Here is a 16276-nt window from a genome sequence, read left to right as displayed (position 1 = left end):
CCCGCCCCCGAGGGCGCAGGCGCAGAGAAGATGGCGGCGGCGGGGGCAGTCCCGTGTTTTTCTTAAGCCGCCGGGCCTGAGGGCGCACGCGCAGAGAAGATGGCGGCGGCGGCGGCAGTCCCGTGCTTTTCTTAAGCCGCCGGGGCCTGAGGGCGCAGGCGCAGAGAAGATGGCGGCGGGGGCAGTCCGTGCTTTTCTTAAGCCGCCGGGGCCTGAGGGCGCAGGCGCAGACAACATGGCGGCGGCGGGGGACCCGCGGCCTACGGCGTGGGCCTGGCCAACGAGCGGCTGCGGCTGCTGGAGGAGCTGGAGCGCGAGATCGGGGCGGCGCTGCAGAGCGCAGGTGGGGCCCGGCTGGGCGGAGAGGCGGAGGGGGGGACGGGGACCCACGGGGGCGCCCCCTCCCGCTGACCTGCTCCCCGCCCTCCTCCGCCCCCCTTCCCCTCCCCGCAGGCACGGTGATCCTGGAGCTGTCCAAAGAGAAGCCGAGCGAGCGGCTGCTGGACCGGCAGGCGGCGCAGTTCGGGGCCTCGGTGCAGAAGGTGGAGGCGGAGCTCTCGGCCCAGATCCGCTACCTGACGCAGGTGAGCAGGGGAGGGGGGAGGGGAGGGGGTGGGCGATGATCGGGACCGGCTGACCTCCCCCTCCCTCCTCTTCCCCCGCAGGTGAGCAGGGGAGAGCAGGGGAGGGTGGGCGATGATGGGGACTGGCTGACCTCCCTCCTCTCCCCCCAGGTGAGCAGGGGAGGGGAGGGGGGGCGATGATGGGGCCCCCCTCCCCTCCTCTTCCCCCCGCAGGTGGGGAGGGGAGGGGTGGGCGATGATGGGGACCGGCTGACCTCCCCTCCTCCCTCCTCTCCCCCCTTGCAGGTGAGCAGGGGAGGGGAGGGGTGGGCGATGATGGGGACCGGCTGACCTCCCCCTCCCTCCCTCCTCTCCCCCCTTGCAGGTGAGCAGGGGAGGGGAGGGGTGGGCGATGATGGGGACCGGCTGACCTTCCCCTCCCTCCCTCCTCTCCCCCCTTGCAGGTGAGCAGGGAGGGAGGGGGTGGGCGATGATGGGGACCGGCTGACCTCCCCCTCCCTCCCTCCTCTCCCCCCCGCAGGTGGCCACCCGGCAGCCCCACGAGGGCTCGAGCTACGCGGCACGCGAAGGACTGCCAGATGGCCCTGAAGCGGGTCGACTTCGCCCGCCTGAAGTTGGCCGAGCTGGCCCGGGGCTGCGAGCAGATGCTGGAGCAGTAGAGAGCCCCGAGGAGGAGAAGAGGAAGAGAAAAAGAAGAGGAGGAGAAGGAGAAGAGGAGGAGGAGGAGGAGGAGAGGAGGAAGAGAAAAGAAGAAGAGAGAAGAAGAGGAGAAGAAAGAAAAGAAGAAGAGGAGAAGAAGAGGACAAGGGAGAAGAAGAGGAGCAGGAGGAAGAGGAGAAGGAGGAGAAGGAGGAAGGAGAAGAGAAAAGAAGAGGAGGAGAAGGAGAAGAAGAGGAGGAGGGAGGAGGAGGAAGAGGAGAAGGAGAAGAAGAGGAGGAAAAAAAGAAGAGAAGAAGAAAAAGAAGAAGAGGAAGAGGGGAGGAGGAGGAAAGCAGGCGCCCGTTGGCTCCCTGCACCTGCCTCCATCCACCGGGCCTCCTTCCCCGGACACCGGGTTATGAGGAAGCCCCCCAAATCAAGTGGGTTGCTTCGGAAAGAAAGTCCAGTGGATGAGCTGAGGTGGCGGGGGGGGTGAGGGTGTTTTATACACACACACACACACGCACACTGATTGTGAGCTGCCTCTGGTGGAGGCCTCTGTATCTGGAGCCAACCCTGCACTGAACCCTCAAGACAGGACGGAAGGACTGTGCTGTCCAGGCCTAGTTTAGAGTCCATGGGATATGGGATAGTTAGTTAGGAATTGGGAGCTGTCCCCTTAAGGGAATGCACCCTGGGGAATGTAGTGAAGGGTATCCTGGGAAATGTAGTTCCTGTCATGCGGTCACGTCTGTCATCCGGATTGGTCACTGAATGGACCCTCGGTGGGTCGGGGGAGGTTTCTTCGCTCTTGCCTGAACACCCAGCCTCATGGTAGCATCTCTACCCTCTGCCTCTACGACTGTGGGATGAAATAGGGGATAGGAAGGTGACTATCCTTTTACACGACGGTTTCAACTGGGCAGAGAATGGGACATTCGATGCATCTCGACATAACGGTGACTGACCTTGAGGATGCCTGACAGAATCCAATAAAAGAATCTTTGTTCTTCCATCTGTCTTTATAGGCGGCAAGCGAACCAAGCGACCTTTGAAAGCCCACCCTCCCTTCTCTCTTGCCCTTTCCCACAGTGGGGGGCATGGGGCAGCCGGCCGGCCCAGGGGAAGAAAGTGTCCCTTGCCGGCTCCCGTAGCCCTTGGCGGCTAGGCCCTGGCCTCCCTCTGGCTGGGGAGTTCTGGGAGTTGAAGTCCACCCCGTTCCGGAGGAGGAGGAGGAGGAGAAATGCTGGTTGAGGGGGCAGGAGGGGGCATGAAGGGCTGGGCTGATGGGTGTCGTCCCGCGGCTTCCTCCTTCCCAGCCGGAGCCTCCTGGCGCTCCAGTCTGTTCCCGGGAAGGCCGACCGCTCCTTGGTTGGGGCGCCCTCCTCTGCCGGCAGCTCTTTTGTTTCTCAAGGGAGGGGCACGCGCCCCGTGGAGACGAAGAGGGGAGGGGCGCAACTCTGCAATGGACCCCCAATTTCCTCCCTTGTTTTCCACCGAGTCCTGAAATGCTGGACGGCCCCCCCACCCCCACCCCGAAACCGTCTCTACTTCCTCCTCCTCCAAAAGCTTTTCTGACAACCTCCTGATCCTGAGGACATCCAGGGGACAGGTGAACGGGTGGGTGGGTGGAGCCCTCGAAAGTTACCTCCCCCTTTGACAGACAGGTCAGGGGGCGAATGATAGGCTGCCTCCCTATCTATCATCTCTCCCTATCTCTCTCTCTCTCTATATCTATTTATCTTTCTATCTATCATCTCACTGTCTATCATCTCACTATATCCATCCATCCTACCTACCCACCTACCTTCCTATCTATCTACCTACCTGCCTTCCTATCTATCATCTCACTATATCTATCTATCTTTTTATCTATCTGTCATCTCTATCTATCTACCTGTCTATCATCTATCTATCTATCTATAGTATCTGTCTCTCTACTGTATCAATCATCTATCTATCTCTATCTATCATCTATCTTTCTATATCTACCTATCATCTATCTATACATCTACCTACCTATCTACCTATCTATCTATCTATCTATCTATCTATCTATCTACCTATTATCTATCTATCTATCTATCTATCTATCATCTATCTATCTATCTATCTATCTATCTATCTATTTATCTACCTACCTACCTATCTATCATCTATCTATCTATCATCTATCTACCTATCTCATTTATCTATCTACCTATCTATCATCTATCTATCATCTACCTACCTATCTATCATCTATCTATCTACCCATCTACTCACTACAAGTATCTTTATCTATCTATCTATCATCTCACTATGTCTCCGTCTATCTGTCTGTCTGTCTTCTTCCCTCCCTCCCGCTCACCTTGGGCAGGATCTTCCCTCTCTCTGGGACCCCTCCAGAACAGGAGGAGGCGCTCAGGATCCCCCCCCCCAGAAGTTCCAGACAAAGGCTGGGCAGGCCCCCCCAGGGGCAGGGAAGGGAAGGAGACAAGGGGGGGGCTCATCCTCAGGCGCCCAGAGCTTCCGTTCACAGGGCCCCCATTTACACAAAGGTGTGCTGGCTCTCTCTCTCTCTCGCACACACACACACAAACACACACCCCTCGGTCTCTTGCACACCTCTCGTCTCTCCTGGCCTCCCGCAGGGGGGGGGGGAAGCAGAAGGTGCCCAGTTGGGCCCTTGTCCCGGAAGGGCTGGATGCCTCTTGGGGGCCAGGGGCTTTCAAGGCCCAAAGGACTCGGTGGGGGGGAGGGAGCCACAGCTTCTCCAGTCGTTCCCCCCCGGCAGCACCACCACTCCATGCAAAGGCGAACCTGCCAAAGCGGAGGGCAAAAGGGGGCCGCCTGCCAGCCAGGCTTCACTCCCGGGAGGGAGAAGGGGGGGGCTCACCTGACCAGGCCCCGCGCTCCCAGGACACCGGCCGGTCGGGAACAGCTTGACCAGCGGTGGCTCGGTGCGGCGCCTCTCCTGCTGGCAACTGGCGGCGGCTCCCCCCGTTCCCCAGGGCTGCGGAAGGCCGAGCGGCGGTCAGGAGGCCACGGGGACGCCTCTTCCCGCCGCTCCCCAGGTCCAACCCGAGAGGCGCCGGGCGCCTCACGTGGCCAGGCGGGCAGCAGCACCAGCAGGATTGACAGAGTTGGAAGGACCTTGGAGGTCATCTAGTCCAGATTGACAGAGTTGGAAGGACCTTGTAGGTCAGTAGTCCAACACACACACACACAGACAGATTGACAGTTGGAAGGGACCTTGTAGGTCATGTAGTCCAACCCGCCATCACCAGACCTCCTCCTTCTGCGCTCCCCCGGGCCGAAAGCGAAGGCGCCCAGGCGGGAGAGCCACGTGGGGCTTTCCAGCGCCTTTAACGGGCCAGTCGGCTCTTCCGCGCGGCCTCCACGCCCCTCAAGGAGAAGGTCCAGCTGAGGTTTCTGGCCGCTGCCCACCCGGCATTCCTGCTTTGTCCCAGCCACTTCCTGGGAGGGTGGAATGGGTCCGGAGAGCTCTGGGTCCCAAGCGAGCCGCCCAGAGCTCTGCCTGCCCTTCCCATCTCGGGGGTGGGAGGGAGGGCCGGCCGGCTGCTGCTGCTTAACTAGAGGTGCCCCGAATCGGGCTGTAGCGCTTTGGCCGAAATCCACTTTGCCACCTTGCCAGTTGCCCCTCGAGGGGGTCCGTGGTGGAGGGTCTCCTTGGCCGCCTCCGCTTGGCCCGCTGGGACCGATGCCCTCGAGGGAGCCCATCCTGCAAGCTCCACCTTCTGGGCTTGGAGCCCCGCCCTTCTCCCCCCCACTCGTGGAAGGTTCCGCGCCGGTGAGGTCAATACCTGGAGCTCTGTGATGCTCCTGCGGGGTGTGGCCGGAGCCCCGCCCACACCCAAGGGCCACGCCCCATTGCCTCGGGAGTGCCGCATGGACTCCGTGGCGCTGCTGGTGGTGGGCCTGCTCCTGTTGCAAGGGAGCGGGGCTCGCGCACAAGGTGGGGGAGGGGAGGCATATCGGAGAGGGTCCCCACAGGCAGAAGCAGCTGGGGAAGCACACACCCCTTCCCTCCGTTGGTCACAGCAGGACGAGGGTTGGCCCACCTGAGGCTGCCCGGTGGCCCTCAGGGAAGACCGGGCCCAGCAGGTGGAGATGCCCACCTGTTCCACAGGAGACCCCTGAGCTCCTGGACTGGGCTGCCCAGTCCAACCCGCCTTCGAGGGTCTCCAGGGGACCCCGACAATTCCCCCTCCCCCAAAGAGCGGGGTCTCTTTGAGACAGACTGCGGGGGAGGGGTCCCGGACCACCTCCCTGGAGTGGGGAGAGAGAAAGCAGGGGCCGCCCTAACACGCAGCCCGTTTGTCTCTCTTAGGCTGCGGCTACCGGCCGGATTTCGACACGCCCCACGCCTCCGTCTTGGGCAATGCCCGCATCGTGGGGGGCGCGAGGGCGCGTGCTGGGAAATGGCCCTGGGTGGTCAGCATTCAGACCAGCTCCTACCACTTCTGCGGGGGCAGCATCGTCCACCCCTGGTGGGTGCTGTCCGCCGCTCACTGCTTCACCGACAGGAGGTGAGCGGGGAGACTGGACAGCGGGGAGGAGGCCTGGCACACGGGGGGGAGTGCGCAGCCCTCATTCCCTGGCATTCGCCCTCTGCGGAGAGGCCGCAGAGACCCCTCCCTCGGTGGCCAGAGCGGCTCCCGGTGTTCCTTGCCCCCCCATTTGCCAGCCTTCCATGCCCAGCAGGTCGGTCTGGCTGGCACGCTCCGTCTCCTGCTCTGACCCCGCCCCCCGCGCCCGTACAGGGAAGGCATCCGGGTGGCGGCCGGAAGCCCCAACCTGGGCCGGAACAACGTCACCCGCTGGGTCCGGAAAATCCACCTGCACCCGCTCTACAACCCCCGGACCTACGACAACGACCTGGCGCTGCTGCTGCTGGAGAAGGCCATCCCGCACAGCTGGTTCCACACCGCCCTCTGCCTGCCGGACCACACCATCGCCCCCGACGACAACATGTGGGAGAGCTGCTTTGTGGCCGGCTGGGGCCTTACCAAAGCCGGTGAGCCCGGCCCTCCCCCCACTCCCCTCCCCCAGCAGGAACCCCAGACCCCCGCCCCTTTGCCCAGGCACAGCCCCCCAGGAGTGAAGCAGGGGCCCTTCCCCGTCCGCAGCTAAGGGGGAGTGGGGGGCTTCTGAGTAGGACGGCTCACACCTGGAGCTCTGCTACCTGTGGGCCCCAGAGAGGAAGGGAGGGAGGCCCTCCCACGGAACCACGGGGGAGGTGGGGCGCCCAGGGTCATCTAGCCCAACCCGCCGCTCCCCAGAGCACCCCAGACGGGTGGGTGTGCCTGAGGACCACCAGGGAGGGGGAGAGCCTCCATTTTGACGGCCCCTTTGGTGTCCTGCCCCCCTCCAGCAGGCGAGGAGGCCGCTTTCCACCCGCTGCCCTGGGTTCAGGCTCCCTCCGTCTGGTTCTGCTCCGGCGCCATCGGTAGACGGGAGCCCCCAGGAAGGGGCTCATCCTTTGCCCGTCCTTTGGCCCTGCCGCCCCGGCCCTCGTAAACCCTCCCGCTGGCCTGGGGGAAGGGCCCACGGTCAGCCCAGCCTGCCAGTGGGCCGAGAGCCACGCCTGGCCACGCTTTTCCTTGTGCCTTTGGGGGTTCAGCTGCACTCTGAGTTGTTTTTTTCCTCTCCTCCTCCTTCCCCGAAAGGGAAACGGGGTCCCCTAAACCTGCTCCGCTCTGCTCAGCCCAAATGCAGGTCCGTTATTAGTAAACGCCCCCCCGTGCCTTTAAGCCAGCCAAGAGCTGGTGGTGCCCAGAAAGGGATCCAGAAGGGAGGGGCAAAACCCATTGGCCTGCCTCTTCCCTCCCTTGGGGTGGGGTGGGGAGACTCTCGGGGGTGGGGGGACTGAGAGCTAAGCCACTTCCCCTCCCCCTTGCCCGCCCCCTCCAGGCTCAGACACCGGCTCCCTTGAGATGCTGGACATCCAGGTGGGGCTGGTAGACTGGAATCTGTGCCTGCGGTGGCTGCATTCCCTCACCAGGAACATGGTGTGTGCTGGATACGAGGAGGGCGGCCGGGATGCCTGCCAGGTAGGAGCCCCCTTGGCTGCCCCCCCACCCCACCCCCCACCCCCATGCCATGGGCCCGGCCTCGGGGGAAGCAGCAGCCGCAGCAGCAGCTCAGAGGGGTCTGTGGGGGGAGAGCTGGACTGGCTCCTTCCCAGGTGGATCCACAGGACACCCAACCAGCACCTGGACCAGGTGAGGCCTGGGACAGCCCCACCAGGTTCCTCCTTGCTTCCCCCCCACGAGGGTTGCGGGGCTTCATAGAGGAGGCAAAGGGACCCCTCCGCAATATGTGTGTGTCGGAGAGAGAGAGATTCCTGCTCCCCTCCCCCCCCCGTTACGTCCCGGCCCCTCCTCCTCGACTCCCTCCTCCTCATTCTCGCCCCTTGCAGGGGGACAGCGGGGCCCCTGATGTGCCTCCCCCAGCCACAGCGGGCACGGCACTCCCGGCGCTGGTACCAAGTGGGCATCGTCAGTTGGGGCCGCAGCTGCGCTGCCCCCGCAGCCCCGGCGTCTACACCCAGGTCTCCAACTTCCACTCCTGGCTGGAGCAGACCTCGGCCCACGACGGGCGGCCCTTCCGGGTGCCCCAGATCCCCGCCAGCCTCCCCTCCAGCACCCGAAGCAGGACGACCTCTGGGCTGATCTGGAGAGAGCGGAGGGGGGCCCGGGGCCCCCCCAGCCGGGCTCTGCTCGGCCACCCTGGCGGTGGTGCTGTCGGTCCTGGGCTGAGCCGAAGGATGCCCAGCGGTGGCTTGGCGGTTCAATAAAATATTCTTGGAGGAGCCCAGCCTCTCTGCTCGTGTGGGGGAAGGGGGGGAGGGGGAGCAGAGGGAGGGGAAGGTCCAGCTGGGCCAGGTGGAGAAGAGCCAGCCCAGGTGGGGAAGGGGGAAGTGGCAGAAGAGACCCACAGCCTCACCTGTGCCCACTTTACCTGCCAGGTGTGTGTGGTGGAGCGTCTTCAGATTCGCTGCCCCCCACCGCCCGGGGGTCTCCGCCTCCAAAAGGGGCCCCTCCCATCTTCCCCACAAGTAGCTGAGGCCATGGGGGCAGGGAGAGCAACGGGGGGGAGGGGAACTGGGCGATGCCCTCCCCCTCCCTGGTCTGGAGGGAACCCCAGCTGAGCCCCCTCAAATCCCTCCCCCACCCCGAGAAAGGTGGGTCAGAAAGTTTGGCTGGATGCAGGTGAGTGGGGGGGGGAGGGAAGGACATGGAGGTCCAAGGGAGGAGGGACGGCTGGATGGCCTTCAGGGGCCCCTTCCCCTCTTGAGGAGGCCGTAACAGAGGAGAGGACGGTCTCGGCCGGGATCCTATGTGGGGAGGGGGTGGTAGGGAAGAGAAGCTACCTGGGGAAAGAAGGGGAGGTCAAGGGGGGGCTAAAAACCCGAACTGACCAGGCTGTAAAAGGGGGTTTGTCCTTTCAGATGTGCGCAGTTAGCGTCGGTCGGGTGGGATTTGCTCATCTGGCCGGGTTTCCTGCCTCTCGTGGGCCCCGCCCTTTGCCTCTGGGGGCCCCCTCCAAGACCCCAGAGCAGCCTCCGGGACCGAGATGCCTCGGCCGGGAGGAGCCGCAGGGTGGGGGAGGGAGATGGCTGCTAGGGCAGGAGGAGGCAGGTGTGTTCCGGAACCCCTGATGTCGCGCCGCAACCGGGGAAACCCCTGGCTGTTTACCTTTGACTGGAGAGGTGGCCGTACTCGCTTCAGGTAGACAGGAGGCAGGCTGGGCCGGGGAGGGGGCAGGCAGGGGCCGGGGGAGGGGGTTAGGCAGGGGCAGGAGGGGAGGGGAACCGGCCTGGGCCCTGATGGGGAATGGGCTGAAGCTGGCTGCCCCTCCCGGGGGGCAAGGACACCCCCCTAACTCATCCCCTCCCCAGATAAGGGGCGGCCTGGGCCCCTCCGGGACTAGCGGTGCTCCTTCCCCCGGCCTGGCTGATCCAGCCCCCCCGGAGCAGTTTTGGGGGACGGAGGGGAGACCACTCAACGGTGCGGTGGGGGGTCCCTCCCTTCCGCAGGCATGGAGTTTGTGACCGGCTACCGGGCCGAGATCTTGGACTTTGCCGAGCTTCTCTTTGGCTGGTACCAGCGCTTCCTGCTGGACGCCGTCTGCCGGCGGGGCAGCGAACGGCGCAAGCGGCAAGAGAGCTCCATCCGCCGCCTGCCGCCCGACCCGGCTCTCTGGATCCTCCACCTGCTGCCCAACCGCAAGCTGGCTTTCTCGGTGGCCGATCCCGGGCAGCAGCTGGGCGGGCGCTTCTACAGCGAGGAGGCCCTGGCCCTGCAGGACCTGGAGCGCTTCATCACCTTCGTGGGGGCCGGGCGGGGGAGGAGGAGGAGGAGGAGGAGGAGGAGGAAGAAGAGGAGGAGGAAGAGGCCGCTGCCACGGAGGCAGGTAGGCGCCCAGGGAGGACTTTAGGGGCTGCGGCAGGGTTTGACCTTTGACCTTCACTTAGCCGCCCCTGGGGACTTGTAAGCTGGGAGAAGCCCCCTCCACCTCGGGGGACAATCTTGGCCTGCCCTCCCCCTCTTCCCCCTCCCGCTCCCCAGCCCAACCCACGGCTGCCTATCCTCCCCGCTAACCCATCGGTCCTCCGGTGGTGCCAGGGAGGGGCTTCGTGGGTTCATTGGATTTCTTGGCTGCCTATCTATCGCTTGGGGAGGGGAGGGGAGGGCTGTGGGAGGGGGCGGGCAAGATCCCGAGTCCTGCCCTGAGCCCCAAACTGCCCCCCCCCGTCTGCCCCTCCCTCTCCCAAGGAGGTTGATGCTCCCCACCGCAACCCACGGCTGCCTATCCTCCCCGCTAACCCATCGGTCCTCCGGTGGTGCCAGGGAGGTGGAGGGCTGTGGAGGGGGCAAGATCCTGAGTCCTGCCCTGAGCCCCAAACTGCCCCCCTCCGTCTGCCCCCCCTCCCCTCCCGCTTTGTGCTCCACAGGGCAGCCGCTCTGGCGCGTGGAGCACCTCCTGCTGGTGACGGACGAATACGGCACCATTCTGGGCTTCGATTTCCTGCTGGGGGCTTCCTGGAGACAGCTGGGCCGGAGCCCCTGGAGCCCCGGGCCCTCGCCCTTCTCTGCTACACCATGTTCTGCCCCCTGGGCTCGGGGAGCCCCGCCGGCCGAAGCTGCTGACGGTGGGGACCCCGCTTGCACAAGTGAGTGGGCGGAGGGGGAGAGGCTTGGCGGGAGGGGTCCTCCTCTTCCTCCCCGTCTCTGACTCTTTCCTCCCCCCCCCCCCACTCTGCCAGGTCCCTGGAGCCCCTGCTGGCTCGCCTGGGCGTGCGCATGAGCAAGGGCCCGATGCGGGGCTGGGGCCCCAAGCCCACCTTCTCCTTCCCCACCACGAGGGTGAGGGCCTGTCACGTGTGCAAGCGGCACAGTTTTGAGGGCCAGATCACAGCCTGGTGAGTGGAGAGCGGACGGAATCGCACACGCACACACACACGTATGCACCCTCTGGCTGCAACCTTTGGCCTGAGTTGTGGGGGGTTGGGGGTCCCCTTTCCAGACCCCCAAGGTTTGGGGATACCGGAGGCTTTTAAGGAGAGACTGGACAGCCATGGGGGTCTGACCAGGGATGGCATTCAAATGGTTCAACAACCGGTTCTGTGGGCGTGGCTTCGTTGGTGGGCGTGGCTTGGTGGTCATGGGACTGGGTGGACATGGCTTGGGGGGGTCATGCGATGGGTTGGGCGTGGCCAACTCAACACCCCTCACAGCGAGGCACGCCTCTCCTCGCCTGGCCTCTTGTGACTGTGGGGATGCTGCAACCGTCGTAAGTGTGAAAAGGGGTCATAAGTCACTTTTTCCCGTGCCATTGTAACTTGGAATGGTCCACTCCACACAAGCCAAGGACCAGCAAAGGAGAGGGAAAAAAACTCCGGAGACGTTCCTGAGACAGGAAGTCTAGTCCTGCCAAGAATGTAATAAGGGTTAACGGAGAGGCAGTTTCTGTAAGCAACCCCAGAATGTTTCCTTCCTGCCTTCCTTACAGGATTAGCCCTGTAAATTTCTTCTAACAAGCGCTTCTCCCAACTGCTTCGAAGGTTAACAACCGGTTCTAGCGAATCGATGTGAACTGGTAGAATCCCACCCCTGGGTCTGACGTGGGACCCCCTTCCGAGCCTTGCCCTGCCCCTCCCAGGCCACTGGGCCAGCCTTGTGCCCTCCCCCTCCCTTCCCCTCCCTCGTGCCCACCTCTTTCTTCCCCGCAGCCAGTACTGCCGTGCCGTCTTCTATTGCTCGGAGAAGTGCCGGAAGCTGGACTGGAGCCGCAGCCCCGAGGACATTGGGCACCAGTTTTGGTGCCAGCGCATGGCCGGGTACATGAGCCACGCCCGAGAGCTCGCCAACCTCCCCTTCACCTTCGCTGCCGGTAGGAACCCCCTCCCCGCTCCAAATCCCAGAGGGGGGACTGCGGGGGAGGGGGTTCAGCTGTGTTTGCCAGCCTGCCCTTCCCTCCCCAGAGGTGACCAGCGACACCTTCAACAAGGAGGGCTTCCTGCTTGCGCGAGGGCTGACCCGCGGCTACTGGGTGGCCGAGAGCATGCTGGTGAGGGCCCCCGACTACGGTCTGGGGCTGCAGAAGGGCTCCGCCAGGACCCCCGTGCCCTTCCTCCAGAGCGGTGAGTGGGGGGCTGCAAGGGGCAGCCGTCGGGGGTGCCAGGCGTCAAAAAACCCGGGCCCAGACACGACGGAGTTCAAGCCGGCAACTTTATCGCTTCGTGCCTGTTGCCCGTTGCGCAGGAATCTTCCTCGCCGTGAGAAAGGAGAAAGGGAGCGTCCGTGGCATCCCACGGGAGCCGGGCCCTGCACCTCCGTGTCGACGTGTCCCTTCCAGACTAATAGCCTGCTTGACTCCCCTCCCCTCGTCCTCCCCACTGGGACAGTCTCACCCCCCCAGGCTCTTCCTTCACAAGCTGCGGTTCAAGGTGCTGGCCGCGGCTGCTGTCCGTCCATCCGGTCCGGCCGGGCAGAGTGGGCAGCCCTCACGCACACCTCAGTCAGATGGAGCTGCCCCTCTGGGCCCGCTTTCTCCCTCCGGCCTTTGGGCCAGAGTGGGTGGTGGCCGGTCTCTTGCACACTCTCTTGGGCTACGTCTCACCTGGGGCGTCTCCTGGCCTCTCTGGGTGGGGCACCTGGAACACCTGTGGAAAGGAGGGTGCTGGCTCTTGCACACTCTCTTGGGCTACGTCTCACCTGGGGCGTCTCCTGGCCTCTCTGCGTGGGGCACCTGGAACACCTGTGGCTGAGGGATTCTGGGAGTTGAAGTCCCGAGTTTTAAAAGTCGGAAGGAGGGGATGAAGTGGCTGGAGGGGGCCGCGCGCAACCCCCTCCCCACTGTGAATAAGGAGGAAGGGGCCCAGCCTGGCCCACCAAGAGTGGCAAAAAACCTCTCGCCCCTCCCCCCAGGAACCCCTCTCCCCATGGGTGGGGGGGGGGGGCGAGGCAGGGGGTCTCCTCACCTGGCCCAATTGGGGCTGGGGGCTTTCTCTCCCTGCAGGGAACCCCTTCGAGGCGCTCAGGCCGGAAGGAGGGACGGCGTTGCCCCCAGCGCCCCCGAGCCCCGATGCCCCGGACGTTCTTCGGTGAGGGGAGGGGAGGGAGCATGGCCCCGTTTCCCCGCTCTGCTTCCCCGGACCCTCCCCTCTGACCGCTCTCCCTCTCTCCCCCTTTGCCCCCCTCCCCAGCTTCCTGGAAAGAGTACTACCAGTGGCGGGGCTGCCTCTCGGGCCCCCTGGCCGTGCTGCTCACCTACCCCCTCACCACCTACTACATCATCACTCAGCTGGCCCCCCAACACTGTGAGTGGGGGGTCCCTCGGCAGCAGAGGGGAGGGGGGCAAACCCCGGGGCCCCCTTCAGGAGCCTCGGAGGGGGGAGGGGGGACCCACGGGTGCAAGATCCAGCCCAGGGCTCGGCCGAAGGGAGGCAGCCTTGGGGGAGGGGCTGAGGACAGTGCCCCCCCGAGGGTGGGGGAGGGGTCCTGCCTCCGAGGCTTCTGCGGGGAGGGCCCTGATTCCACCCCCCACCCTCTTTTTTTTTTTTTTCCCAGTCCCGGAACTGAACATTTTGAACAAACAGTCCCTCAAGATCCACCTGGTGGAGGCTGCGAAGGAGTTTGCCGTGCTGATGGTCTTCTGGGTAGGGGAGGGTCTCTGGGGAGGGGGCAAGGCTGGGGGAGGGCGCTGGAGCCCATCTGGCTTGGCAGCCGGGGAGAGATGGGAGCTGTAGTCCAGGACGGGGGGGGGGAGGGAAGCCCAGGTCAGGAGGGGGGCTCCCTCCATTGGACTCGCCTGCCTCTTGCCCCTCCCGAGGGACGCTGGGGGAGACGGCGGGGGGGGGGGGAGGGGGAAGGACGGCGGCTGGGGTGACCCGGCTTAAAAGGGGGGCCCAACCTGACGGCCTGTTGCAATCTTCCTCCCTTCCTCCTTCTCTGCTTCCCTCCCTCCCTTCCTTCCTTCCTTCCTTCCTCTTCCCTCCCTCCCTCCCTCCCTTCCTTCCTTCCTTCCGTCCTCCCCCTTTCCCTTCCTTCCTTCTCTCCCTCCCTCCCTCCTTCCTTTCTTCCTTCTCTCCCTCCCTCCCCTCCCTCCCTCCCCCTCCCTCCCTCCCTTCCTTCCTTCCTTCCCTCCCTCCCTTCCCTCCCTCCTTTCCTTCCCTCCCTCCCTCCCTCCTTCCTTCCTTCTCTCCCTTCCTTCCTTCTCTCCCCCTCCCTCCCTCCCTTCCCCTCCCTCCTTCCTTCCTCCCTCCCTCCCTTCCCTCCCTCCCTTCCCTCCCCTCCCTCCTTCCTTCCTCCCCTCCCGCTCCCCCTTCTTCCTCCCTTCCCTCCCTCCCTTCCCTCCCTTCCCTCCCTCCCTCCTTCCTTCCTCCCTTCCCTCCCTCCCTCCCTCCTGTCCTTCCTTCCTTCCTTCTCTCCTTCCCTCCCTTCCCTCCCTCCCTCCCTCCCTCCCTTCCCTCCTCCCTTCCCTCCCTCCCCTTCCCTCCCTCCCTCCTTCCCTCCTTCCCTTCCCCCTCCCTCCCTCCCTCCCCTCCCTCCCTCGCAGGAGCTCTCCGTCTTGCTCCCTCACGTTTCTCTGGAGCTGCTCTTGGTGGGGGACACGCTGCCCCCCGAGCTGGACGGCCAGCAGTTCCTTTTGCACAGAGACGTGAGAGTCAGCCTCCCCACCCCCTTTCGGCTGATCCCCGCGGGGGGAGGAGGAGGAGGAGGGGGCGGGAGCAGGGGGGGAGGGAGGGAGGGGGCTCCTTTCTTCCTCTCCCCGGAGAAAGGGGGCCCATCCGGCCCCGTGCTGGATCCGGGACAGGCCCATCTGGCTGGGGATGATGGGCGTCCTCCCTCCCCACTGGGTGATCACCTCCTCCTCCTCCCCCCCTCTTTCAGGAGGAGCAGGGGGTCTCCGTCCTGCCCGGCTTGGCCCCCAGGGCCAAAGGAGGCCGCCGGGAGCTGCAGCTGGGCTTCAGTGCCCGGCCCTACCACCTCCTGCAGGCTCCCAAACCGGACCTGGTGATAGGTGAGGGGACTGGGGGGAGGGGGTGGCGGAAGAGGGCGGGAGGGGTCCCGACTCTGCGCCTGAGGCATCCCCTCCCCCAACTGCGCCCTCTCCTGCCCAGGGTTCAACTCCGGCTTCGCCCTGAAGGAGACCTGGCTGAGCGCTCTGCCGCGGTTGCAGGTGAGCTGCCGTCCGAGAGAGAAGGAAGCGGGGGGCCATCCCAGTGGGGGGCTGCACCGGCCTCTCCCCCCACCTTGACGCCGCTTCTCTTGTCCACCACCCCCCGCAGTCCCTCCGCGTGCCTGCCTACTTCACCGAATGCAGCGCCTACAGCTGTGCCGTGGACGAGGCCGCCGTCTCCATGGCCACGGGGGGCAGTGCCAGCCCCGCCCAGATCAACCCTTTCCGGTCACCCTTCCGACAACCCGGCATTGACAACGCCATGCCCTGGTGGGTAGGAGGCAGCCCTCGGCCCCCTCCTCCGCGGCTGGCAGCTGCGTAAATTGCCACTCCGCCTCCTCCTCCTCCTCCCGGCACGCAGTGGCCCTTGGGGCAGAGCCCCCACCACCACTTGGGGCCTCGTGCGGGCGGAGTCCTCCTGGCCCCTGTGGCCACCGTACATCTATCCCCCACCCCCATCCCGGTCTGACATGACCCCCTCCCTCTTCCCGGGCAGGTACTGCAACGCCTTCATTTTCCACCTGATCTACAAGGCCTCGGCCAACAACCACCGGCAGAGCTCAGGGCCGCCTCCGCAGCCGCTCTTGGCCAGCGGCAACCCGGAGCCGCCCGAGCCAGCCAGGAGCCGGCGGAAGGACAAGAGGCAGATCCGTGCGGCAGGGCGACGGCGCAAGTGACGGGGGGAGGGGCGCGCAGGAAATAAAAAAGCACTGATGGACACGCTGAGAGTCTCTGCTGGTTCACACCTGGGGGGGTTGGACTAGATGGCCTCTGAGGATTCCAGGCTCTCTTCAGTTGGCTGGCAGCCCCGCGGATTGCAGGCCCTTCGGCCTCTGGGAATGCCCACCCTCTGCCCACAGGACCCGCAGGGCCAGGCAGGGGCACAGAGCAGCCAGGACTGTCCAGGGGCGGGGGGCAGCATTGACGCCCGTCCCTTTTGCTGACCCTGCCCACTCCCCCTCCTCCTCGGCTGGCCCCCTCCCCACGTCTCACTCCTGTCACTCCCAGGAGTCCCCAGTGCCCCCAGAATCAGGGCCAGAGTGCCAAGGCAAGCGAGCCCACCACCCTTGTGTGGGAACCGAGAGGGCCCCCTCCCTGCCATTCCTCTGGGCCCAAGGAGGGGGGGTCTCACTTCCCTCCCCCAATATCAGGTCCCTTGGCAGGGATCGTCCCTGGCCCGCCTTGGGGGTGGGGGGTGGAAAGCATGGGTGGCCTCCCGGTTCGCCCCTATTCGCTAGAACCGGTTGTTAACCTTCGAAGCAGTTGGGAGAACCGGTGGTTAGAAGAAATTTACAGGGCTAATCCTGTAAGGAAGGCAGGAAGGAAACATTCTGGTGTTGCTAACGGAAACTGCCTCTCCG

The 16276-nt window shown here is 64.8% G+C and overlaps 3 protein-coding genes across 3 annotated transcripts; all 3 read left to right on the top strand.

Annotated features, from left to right (window-relative positions):
* The first annotated feature begins 30 nt into the window (after window positions 1–30).
* MED11 (mediator complex subunit 11) lies at window positions 31–1332 on the top strand. The gene is given in 5 exon segments (XM_087948646.1): window positions 31–55; window positions 218–343; window positions 454–584; window positions 1105–1149; window positions 1151–1332. Coding segments are annotated over 5 exon segments (420 nt in total). The 3' UTR covers window positions 1244–1332.
* Window positions 1333–5114: 3782 nt separating this feature from the next.
* LOC113432565 (serine protease 55-like) lies at window positions 5115–8059 on the top strand. Its single transcript, XM_087948645.1, is given in 6 exon segments — window positions 5115–5181; window positions 5530–5755; window positions 5990–6243; window positions 7140–7413; window positions 7648–7748; window positions 7751–8059. Coding segments are annotated over 6 exon segments (1197 nt in total). The 3' UTR covers window positions 8026–8059.
* A 1210-nt stretch (window positions 8060–9269) lies between these two features.
* ZMYND15 (zinc finger MYND-type containing 15) lies at window positions 9270–15629 on the top strand. The gene is given in 17 exon segments (XM_087948631.1): window positions 9270–9566; window positions 9605–9644; window positions 10186–10272; window positions 10275–10349; window positions 10352–10403; window positions 10495–10653; window positions 11464–11624; window positions 11716–11874; window positions 12753–12813; window positions 12815–12837; window positions 12940–13053; window positions 13304–13392; window positions 14292–14393; window positions 14627–14756; window positions 14857–14915; window positions 15025–15185; window positions 15412–15629. Coding segments are annotated over 17 exon segments (1950 nt in total). The 3' UTR covers window positions 15593–15629.
* The last annotated feature ends 647 nt before the right edge of the window (window positions 15630–16276 follow it).

This window comes from Notechis scutatus, unplaced genomic scaffold (genome assembly GCF_049901735.1).
Source record: "Notechis scutatus isolate UNSWTSFEM ecotype Mainland unplaced genomic scaffold, rNotScu1.2 NSCUCTG29, whole genome shotgun sequence".
NCBI classification, from domain to species: Eukaryota; Metazoa; Chordata; class Lepidosauria; order Squamata; family Elapidae; genus Notechis; species Notechis scutatus.
This window is presented reverse-complemented; position numbering and strand designations above follow the sequence as displayed.